Source organism: Dipodomys spectabilis, unplaced genomic scaffold (assembly GCF_019054845.1).
Source record: "Dipodomys spectabilis isolate Male_0828 unplaced genomic scaffold, ASM1905484v1 ptg000080l, whole genome shotgun sequence".
Classification (NCBI taxonomy): domain Eukaryota; kingdom Metazoa; phylum Chordata; class Mammalia; order Rodentia; family Heteromyidae; genus Dipodomys; species Dipodomys spectabilis.
In genome coordinates this window covers 3,905,776-3,915,233 of record NW_024870757.1, presented here as the reverse complement: position 1 = coordinate 3,915,233, position 9,458 = coordinate 3,905,776, and the positions used below count along the sequence as shown (strand labels likewise).

Genomic DNA, 9,458 nt, shown 5'->3' with positions numbered 1-9,458 from the left:
GCAGGAGGAGGAGAAATGCCTTTATTGGAAGAGCAGTGCAGAGATGGGGAGGGGGAGTGTGCAGGGTGGGGTCCAAAGAGCCAGCACCATTCTCAGCACCCCTCCAGGGGGCTGCCCAGAGGTGGACTGGCACGCCCAGGCACCGGCCAGGCCCCCAGTCCCTTGGGAGAGGGCGCCGTGGGAAGGAGGGGGCAGGAGGCCTGGGGTTCCCACAGGGAGAGAGCACAAGAAGCCACTTGGTTTCACCGATCCATGCTGTCGTCCGTGGGGCTAGAGAAACAGGTCTGTAGCAGCTTTTCGCAGAACTCCAGCTCCTCCTGGAGGAGGGTGAGAGAGGAGGCCTGAGTACAGAGGCCGACCATACCTCTGCCACTCAGACACGTACAGACCCACACATAGGACACGTCATACATGCACAGATACACACTACATGGGCCTGTGCTTCCTCTGCCTCCCACGAGCTCCTGGGAAATGTAGGCTACACCCCACCCCCATGCCCACGGGGGCCTGTCACCTGACAGGTGCCAGGAGGAAGAATGTTTCCCAGAGGGCCCGGTGTCAAAACTCAGTTCTCAGCCTCCCAAGCAGCTGGGATTACAGGCGTGAGCATTGGCACTCAGTGTTTAACTGAATCCCCACCCACCCTCCCTCTGCACAGCCCAGGGCAGCAGTACGTATGCCCAAGTGGTGGGGGGAGAGAGCTTTGGGCGGGGCACCTTGCCCGCCCCACCTGGTACTCCTCATGTTGCTGCAGTAGCTGGCAGCGGTGGCGCAGCAGCTCCTCCAGGCCCAGCTCCGGCTCCCGGCATTCACGCACGCCCTGGGGGAAGTCTGTCACCAGGCTGCAGGGGGACATGGGAGCGGCCCTTAGGACAGAGAGGGCCTCCACAGCCCACTCCCACCATCCAGCCCCCACCGTGGCCCACCCCCCACCTGCACAGTGACGGGGGAAAGGATGTGACCTGTATAAACCAGGTGCCTGGCAGGGCTGACATAGCCAACACTCAGCTGCTTTCTGTGACGGCTAAACACCAACCTATGGCTTGGAAGGGGTAACGAAGACTTCCCTCTCCAGTGTGCAGCGTAAGCAGTGCCTGCTCCCCTCTGGCCCCTTGCTCTCCATCCCTCACAGAGAAGGCTCTAAGTCCCCTGCTCCATGCCCCCAGGCTGCTCCAGCCAGTGTACCTGCACAGGGCTCCAAGCACGTGCTCATGGAAGGGGCTGTGCTCCGTCCTCACCAGGGCCACCAGCTGCTGGACCATGCCCATGGCGCACAGCGTCCCTGTGGGAGGATAGCAATCAGAGGCCCCACGGCACGTCGTGTCCCCTAGGCTGTGCCCACGCCAGCCCAGGCTGCCCACCCCAGCCAGGGATGCCCACCTTTGTGCTCGGGGTGGCCCACCAGCAGGTTCTGCAGCAGGAAAGCTGACTTGACCTTGAGCTTTTGCACCTGCTGCTGCATAGCACGCATCAGCACGGAGAAGCCATCCAGGCGGAGGAACTGGAGCAGCCCTGCCTCCTGCTCCCGGACCAGGCCTGAGGAGAGGGGGAGGCAGGGCCTTGAGGTCACCATCACCACCACCACCACCACCACCACTATCTCCATCATCACACACATCACTATTACCCTCATCATAGTCATCATCACCAACAGCACCACCATCATTACCACCACCACTACCACTTTCTTTGCTCTCCATAGATCTGTGCTACCTATGCATTATCTTCTTTTTTGGGCTTATTTCTGGGAGGTATAGTTCATAATCCATTCACTGTCATTTTGAGATACAAGACTGCACAGTCCCCGCAGTCATGCGACTCTGGAACGCTTTTATCACGCTGGTACTCATTAGCAATTTCCCTTCCCCTCGCTCAGCAGTGCTGGACAAATGCATGGATTTTCCTGCCTGCAGTGACATTTTCCTTATATGCACTCATACAGCTGGGTGCTGGTGACTCACACCTGTAAGCTACTCAGGAGCTGAGATGTGATGTGAGGATCACAGTTCAAAGCCAGCCCAGGCAGAAAAGTCCCCATTATACTCTTATCTCTAATAAACTACTCAGAAAAAGCAGGAAGTGGGGCTGGGAAGGCTCAGTGGTAGAGTGCTTGCTTGCCTTGCATGCATGAGGCCCTGGGTTCAATTCCTAAGCATGACTTAAGCAGAAAAAGCCAGAAGTGATGCTGTGGCTCAAGTGGTAGAGCGCTTGCCTTGAGCTGAAGAGCTGAGGGACAGCGCCCAGACCGAGTTCAGGCCCCATAACTGACCAAAAAAAAAAAAAAAAAAAAACGAAGTGACACCATGGTTCAAGTGGTAGAGTGCTAGCCTTGAGCAAAAGTAGCTCAGGGACAATGCCAAGGCCCAGAGTTCAAGCCCCAGGATTGGCAAAAAAAAAATCTCTGTTAGGATTCCTTCCATGTCATGCCCTCAGCCCGGCCCACTACATTTCCCAGGGTAGCTGGTAGCCCCAAGCTCCCTGAAGACCTGAGCTCCTCTCTACCACAGAGCTCCCACCAGCATAGGTGGGCACTGCCATCTCTGCCCAGATCTACCTACCCAGGCAGAGTACCACCCTCTCTAGCTCTGGAGTGACAAGTTTCTACCTGGATAGGGGCAGGCCATACTGCCCACTCTCCCGTGGGGAGAGATGCCCTCTCCAATAAACCTCCTCCTCCTGTATGTGAAGTCTCCGAGTGGGTAGTGAGGCTTGAACTCTGGGCCTGAGTGCTGTCCCTCAGCTCTTCAGCTCAAGGTGAGTGCTCTACCACTTGAGCCACAGAGCCACTTCCGGTTTTCTGGTGGTTTATTGGAGATGAAAGTCTCACTGACGTTTCCTGCCCGGGCTGGCTTTGAACCGCGATCCTAGATCTCAGCCTCCTGAGTAGCTAGGATGACAGGCGTGAGCCAGCAACACCCGGCAGAACTTTCCTAGAGGTAATTGCTCTTGGATTCCATCTGATAGCTGAAGGAATGAAGACCCAGCAGGTCAGCTACAGAGCAGGGGCGACCTTTATTCTGAGGGCAATGAGAGCTCTGGATGGCCTCCCTGAAGGGCAGGAACAGGGGAAGCACCTCTAGGACCCACGCCCCCAGGAACACCAGCTCATGGCTGGCTCTGGGCCTGCTCCGCCAAGACAGACAGGAGGCCCTGGTAAGCTTATAGTAAGTACCTGACTCAGAAATGTGGCTGAGGAACATAGCCATGCAAGTTCAAATCAACTTAAATGTTAACAAACTGCCAGATGCCAAGTTCTCACATTGACCGTCCTAGCTACTCAGGAGGCTGAGATCTGAGGATCTTGGTTAGAAGCCAGCCCAGGCAGGAGACTCTTATCTCAATTACCCACCAAAAAGCCAGATGTGGAGCTATGGCTCAAGCGATAGAGCGGTAGCCTGAAAAAAGCTCAAGGACAGGGCTGGGAAGGTGGCTCAGTGGTAGAGGGCTTGCCTTGCATGCATGAGGCCCTGGGTTCGATTCCTCAGCACCACATAAGCAGAAAAAAAAAGCCGGAAGTGGCACTGTGGCTCAAGTGGTAGAGCGCTCGCCTTGAGCTGAAGAGCTGAGGGACAGCACCCAGGCCCAGAGTTCAGGCCCCACAACCGGACCCAAAAAAACAAAAACAAAAAAAACTCAAGGTCAATGCCGAGGCTCTGAGCTCAAGCCTCAGGACTGGCACCAAAAAACAAAAACAAAAAACAGGCACAGTGGTTCATACCTCACTACTCAGGAGACAGATCTGAGGATCATGGCTCAAAGCCAGATGGGCAGTCTGGGAAAGTCCATGAGACTTTTTTTTTTTTTTTGTCGGTTGTGGGGCTTGAACTCTGGGCCTGGGCGCTGTCCCTCACCTCTTCAGCTCAAGGTGAGTGCTCTACCACTTAAGCCACAGCGCCACTTCCGGTTTTCTAGTGGTTTATTAGAGATAAGAGTCTCACGGACTTTCCCGCCTGGGCTGGCTTTGAACTGCAATCCTCAGATCTCAGCCATTAAAACACAATTCTGTTACTTTTGTTACTGTATTTTATAGCAACTATTTAAAATGCCCTATCTGAATTGAGATGTACTTCAAGTGTAAGATACACATCAGATGTTGAGGAGCACCAGAGCCCTGAGCTTCCATATGACCACCAGAAACATCTCCAGAATTAACCAGGGGGCCCAAAGTCACTTAGAGCTCCCAGTCCCTCACCCTCTGCCTCTACTCTTGGCTTGGGTTGTGATCACAGCCCCTGCGCCTCATCTCCACCTCCCGCCCAGGCAGCAGGACCACTGTTCTGCAGACATATACCTGCTTTCCAGTGAAAGCCCAGGCCCAACCTGGGGCCCCACTTCTTCAGTACTGAAAGGAAACAGCCCACAAGCCACAAGACAAGGAACCTTCCCTGTGCCTCTGGAGTGGGAAAGTGCGCTGGACAGGCTGCGGGCTGTGGGACTTCAGAACTCTGGTACCCTACCCCTTGTGGCCCTGCAGGCCCCACCCCTGTGGCCAGCTCTGGCCCCAGCCCATCCCCCTGGCACCCCTGGGACACTCACAGGAGATGGCGAAGAGGGCCTTGACGCGTACCGTGTCGCAGGAGTCCCGGTCAAGCAGCCGCAGCAGCTTCCGCAGGGCACCAAGGCCCAGCACCTGCTCCTGGATGGCTGCCACATTCTGACTGCACGTCCCGATAAGCTGTGCGGCCCGCCACCGCAGCCCCGCCGCCCGTGCCTCCAGGTAGCGGCCCACCAGTAGGTGCATGCCCGACAGCTGGCAGAAATCTGCAGCAGACACCAGCGGAGAGTCACTGTGGCACCACCCTGCTCCTGGTGTAAGGGGAGGGGGACCTGGAGGCTGGGAGGGGCTGCTGGTGCTGCGGGTCCCAGGAGAAAGCCAGGCAGGGGACGGGGTGCTCTGGGGGTCGGTACCTGTGGCATTGTCCATGTTCTCACACAGGTCGGCCAGCAGCTCCAGGGCCCCCTCGCGCTCCTGTTGATCGGAGGCCAGCTCAGCTTCCCCCACTGCAGAGGGCATGGGCTGGGACAGCACCCGGAGGCAGCTCTTCATCTGTTCCACCTCCTCTCGCTGGCCCCGGAAGGCAGCTGACATGGCCTCCTGCAGCCACTGGCGCCTCTGCAAGGCAGGAGGAGGAAAGCGGTGGTTATGGAGGGAGTCACAGCCTTTTCCATCATAGTGTCTAGGCTGGGAATGGTGGCTCAAGCTTGTAATCCCCTTGGGCATAGACACCCCATCCGGCTGGGAATGTGGCTTAGTGGTAGCGTGTTTGCCAAGCATGCATGATGCCTTGGATTCGATTCCCCAGTAAACAGGAAAAAGTTAGAAGTGGCGAAAAAAAGAGACTCCATATCAACCAGTGGTCGATAAGAGTGTTGTTATCCCAGCCACAAGCAGAGCACAGGGCTGGACGTGGTGACAGACTTCTGTCCTGTTGGTGCAGGTAGGCACCAACAGGAGGATCACAGTCCAGGCTGGCCCAGGCACAAAGCAAGATCCTATCTTGAGAATAAAAAAGGAGCTAGCAGAGTGGCTCTAGTGGTAGAGCAGTAGCTTTGCATGTGAGAGGTCCTGAGGTCAAACCCCTATATCACCCAAACAAAAGAAGAAAGTATCTAGGGAGCATGCTTGCACCTTTTTTTTTTTTTTTTTTATCCTGAGACAGGGACTGGCTACACAGGTTCATCTGAACCAATAAGCAGCCCAGGCTATTCTCCTTCATGCTCCTAAGGCTCAGCCTCTAGAGTGCTGGCATGAAAGTGTGTGTCACCACACCCTGCTCTTCAGGGTTTTTCTTTCTTTTCTTTTTTTTTTTTTGCCAGTTTTGGGGCTTGAACTCAGGGCCTGGGCACTGTCCCTGAGCTTCTTTTGCTCAAGGCTAGCACTCTACCACTAGAACCACTTCTGGTCCAAGGGCATCTTTTTATTCAAACTCTTTTCTTGGTCCTGAGCCAGACAGGCAGAAACTCTTATGGGGTGGGAATGCGGGAGGGAGTGACCCACATTCTGGTGAGAGAGCAGACAGGATAAGCAGACTACAAGATATGGTTCTGTAACAAGCACCATGGGATAAGGATGGGCAGACAGGATCAGGATGGCTGGAGGGGGGCTGCAGAATTAAATGAGGTAGTCTTAGAGAAGGTAGGTCAACGTAAGTCCTGTGTATTTCAGAACTTTTAATTTTTTTGCCTTTATGATTTTTGATACATGCTAGAAAAAAAGTTTAAAAAGAAATAACTTGAGAATGTTTTGTTTGTTTACAAATGTTTTATGAAATTTTCACCAATAATAATCTGGGCATTGAAAAGAACACATGTAAGTCTGGGAATGTGGCTTAGTGATAGAGTGCTTGCCTAGCGTTCATGAAGCCCTAGGTTCAATTCCTCAGTACCATATACACAGAAAAAGCCAGAAGTAGTGCTCTGGTTCAAACAGTAGAGTTCTAGCCTTGAGCAAAAGAAACTCCTGGTTAGAGCCCAGACCCTGAGTTCAAGCCCTAGGACTGGCAAACAAATACACACACACACACACACACACACAGAGCTGGCTGTCAAGTGGTTCAGGCTTATAATCCTAATTATTCAGGAGACTAAGATCTGAGGATCACTGTTCAAAACCAGCCTGTGGGCTGGGAAGGCGGCTCAGTGGTAGAGTGCTTGCCTTGCATGAATGAGGCCCTGGGTTCGATTCCTCAGCACCATATAAGCAGAATAAGCCGGAAGTGGCACTGTGGCTCAAATGGTTGAGGGCTCACCCTGAGCTGAAGAGCTGAGGGACAGGGCCCAGGCCCAGAGTTCAAGCCCCAAGACCGACAAAAGAAATCATTAAAAAAAAGGACACATGCATGAAACACATGTAAATGGAATAAGATTTATGAATGGAAAAAAAAAATCTTTCTGAACCTATTTCCTACCTCACTGTTAAAAGGTTCAATGACATAGTATATGTATAGATTAGCACCATGTTCCACTAATCAGGGTTTAGAAGTAATCATTACATATAGTATTCTACCTGCCTTCAAAACAACTCTAGGTGTCTCCAACTGATTTAAAAAAAAAAAAGAGCAAGGTTGTGACTTGTCTAAGACAAGGTCATTGTCAGCCCTTGCAGAGCCTTAAGTCAAACTGTGCACTGTACTTGTGTAGAGCCCCATGAACTGGAAACTTAGAGCCACTTTAGAATGTTTTGCAATCCTTGTTAACATCAATTTGCATACGAATGAACTCGAGCCTTTAAAAGATTTAATAGACCCAAGGTCATACAGCTGGACAGCCCAGACTCCAAGTCTGTGGGGCCCTGGAGGGCCCTTCTATATTTTTTGTTTTTGGTTTTCCGTTCTTGCTTTGTTTTGTTTAACCAAGAGGTGATTCTTCCTCCTGGGACAGTGCCCTTGGTCCAGGGAATCAGACACTTGACCTCTGACCTTCAGCCTACATCATGACCCCATCCAGCCCAAAGACAGCTTACCAAGCCTCCACATCAAGACGCCCCAACCAGGAAGTCCTCAATATCAAGCCTTCCTCCCTCCCTCATCAAGCCACACTTCCCAAGACACCTCTATCCCCAAGACCTTCACCCCAGGCTTTCGGGCCCCGGGGTCCCAGTACGTTACCTCCTCGCTCATGGGCTCTGGAGGGGGGTCTGGCTCCTGAGAACCCGCCGTGATGGCCATTTGCAGCAGACCCTGCAGGTTGCGCGGGGGCCGGGGGTTGCCGGCGCCCCCCGCTGAGGAGCCGCCGCCCCCAGACGAGCACCCCTGAGAAGAGGCCGGGGGCAACGCCAGGGGGAGGCGACTGCCCCCCGAGCCTTGGTCTGCCATGGACCGTTTGTGAGGAAGGGGAGAAAGGTGATGGGAGGGGAAGATGGTCACCGCCGATTGCGCTCTGACGTCCTGGTGGGTCGACTTCTGGGATGTCTGCTGAAAACGTGGCGTTTAAGGGGCGTCCGGCGGCCCCCCACGACCCCAAACCACTCAACCCGCACCCCTCTTAACCACGGCCCCCGCCCCTTCATACTCAAAGCCCTAAGCCCCTCCTTCATTCCTAGCAACAGGCCCCACCCACTCTTCCTGGCAACAAGCCCCCCTTCTCCTGAGCCCGCGTCCCCGTCTCTTAGCAACCCGCTGCCCCGCCTCCAAAGCCGCACGGTCTCCTTAGTGACTGGCGAAGCCCCTCCTTTTCGAAGATGGGTCCCCCGCACCGCAGGTCTTACCCGCTCGAGCCTCGAGCCGCCGCCGCGCCTAAGGAGAGAATCGCCTGCACCTGACTCTGCTGGGCGCCGCCATCTTGGCCGGAAGTGCGCACGGCCTCATCCGGAAGTGCTACACACACACGCACGCACGCACACACACACGCACACTCTCACACTCCCCCGACTCGGCGACATTGTGGAGGTTGAAGCCGCTGGCCCGGCTCCTCCTGGCAGATACCGCCCGACCCCGCCCCTCCCGGCCAGACCCCGCCTCCATGACCACGCCCTCTTGCGGTCTCGCGCCCAGTCTAAGCCACGCCCTCTGCCCTCCTTTGCGTCCCAGCGAGCCCCACCCCTCTTCCTCATTAGTCTCCTCACACGCGCAGGGTAGGCCCCGCCCACACCCAGACTTCCCGCCCCCGTTCTAGGTCTTTCTTCCTCTCTGTTAGGCTCCGTTTAAGCCCCGCCCCAGCGCCTAGCGCATCTGCCGGCTCCCGCTCGACCTTTATAGACCACGCCCCCTCTGCTGCTCCAGCTGTGCTGTCTCCAGGCCTCAGAATTTCAAACGTCGACCCCCAAATTTGATTTTACACCCACCTCCTATTTGAAACTCCGGGTCTCACCTGACTTATTCACCCATAGGCATAGAAGCTCTCTTTCTCAGCCTCAGTTTCCCCATTCATCAAATTGGGGCGCACCTGATGACCTCCCAGGTGCAGAGCCGAGGGGGATCTGGAGGCCTGGAGCCAGGAAGCCAAATGTGCCAGAGCACCAAAGGCGGCTGGCAGGCCCTGTGTGCCCGGGGGCAGGCCTGTCCTGGGAGGGTGCATTGGGGCTAGGCTTAGGGAAACTGCATCTGGATAGAAGGTGAGGTCACTGTCGCAGAGGTCTGGGGTCCCTGCTGGCAGAGATGGGAAGAGTGACCTGCCTGAAGAGGCCTCTGTGGCTGCCTGTGCTAAGCTAGGGGTCTGAACCTGTAGAGTCTCTTGTAGTAGGTTCCTATGGCTTCTGTTAGCAAAGTATCCAAAGCTTAGTAGTTTGAAACAACATACACTTATAGCCAGGAGCCAGTGGCTCAAACCTATAATCCTAGCTACTCAGGAAACTGAGATCTGAGGATCCTTTTTTTGAAGACTAGGGCAGACAAATCCAAGAGACTCTTATCTCCAATTAACTGGGGGGGGGGGGGGGGGGAGAAGCCAGAAGGAGAGATGTGGCTCAAATAGTAGAGTGCAGCCATGAAAGGAAAAAGCCAAACATGAGGTCCTGAGTT

At 54.7% G+C, this 9,458-nt stretch overlaps 1 protein-coding gene across 3 annotated transcripts; it reads right to left on the bottom strand.

The window, feature by feature from the left end:
• On the bottom strand, nucleotides 1-8,327 carry Hspbp1 (HSPA (Hsp70) binding protein 1). 3 transcript variants are annotated; one of them, XM_042683228.1, is made up of 8 exons: nucleotides 8,207-8,327; nucleotides 7,608-7,910; nucleotides 4,917-5,113; nucleotides 4,537-4,769; nucleotides 1,381-1,536; nucleotides 1,186-1,282; nucleotides 731-842; nucleotides 1-317 (listed from the first exon to the last, which is right to left on the bottom strand). In XM_042683228.1, the coding sequence occupies exons 2-8, from the start codon at nucleotides 7,812-7,814 to the stop codon at nucleotides 243-245; spliced, it is 1,077 nt and encodes a 358-aa protein (XP_042539162.1). In that variant the 5' UTR covers nucleotides 7,815-7,910; nucleotides 8,207-8,327; the 3' UTR covers nucleotides 1-242. The 3 variants fall into 3 exon arrangements, with proteins under 3 accessions (XP_042539162.1, XP_042539161.1, XP_042539160.1); XM_042683227.1 differs by having other exon boundaries at nucleotides 4,537-4,761; nucleotides 4,909-5,113; nucleotides 7,608-7,913; nucleotides 8,207-8,326; XM_042683226.1 differs by having other exon boundaries at nucleotides 4,537-4,761; nucleotides 4,909-5,113; nucleotides 8,207-8,326.
• Nucleotides 8,328-9,458: the final 1,131 nt, after the last annotated feature.

What these genes read in the sequence shown, in the direction of transcription:
- Hspbp1 (XM_042683228.1), bottom strand. Translation starts at nt 7,814, where the DNA reads ATGGCAGACCAAGGCTCGGGGGGCAGTCGCCTCCCCCTGGCGTTGCCC. An exon ending in GGGCCACCCCGAGCACAAAG is followed by an intron (nt 1,283 to 1,380) that starts GTGGGCATCCCT and finishes ATCCTCCCACAG; the next exon opens with GGACGCTGTGCGCCATGGGC. An exon ending in AGCAACATGAGGAGTACCAG is followed by an intron (nt 318 to 730) that starts GTGGGGCGGGCA and finishes ACCCTCCTCCAG; the next exon opens with GAGGAGCTGGAGTTCTGCGA.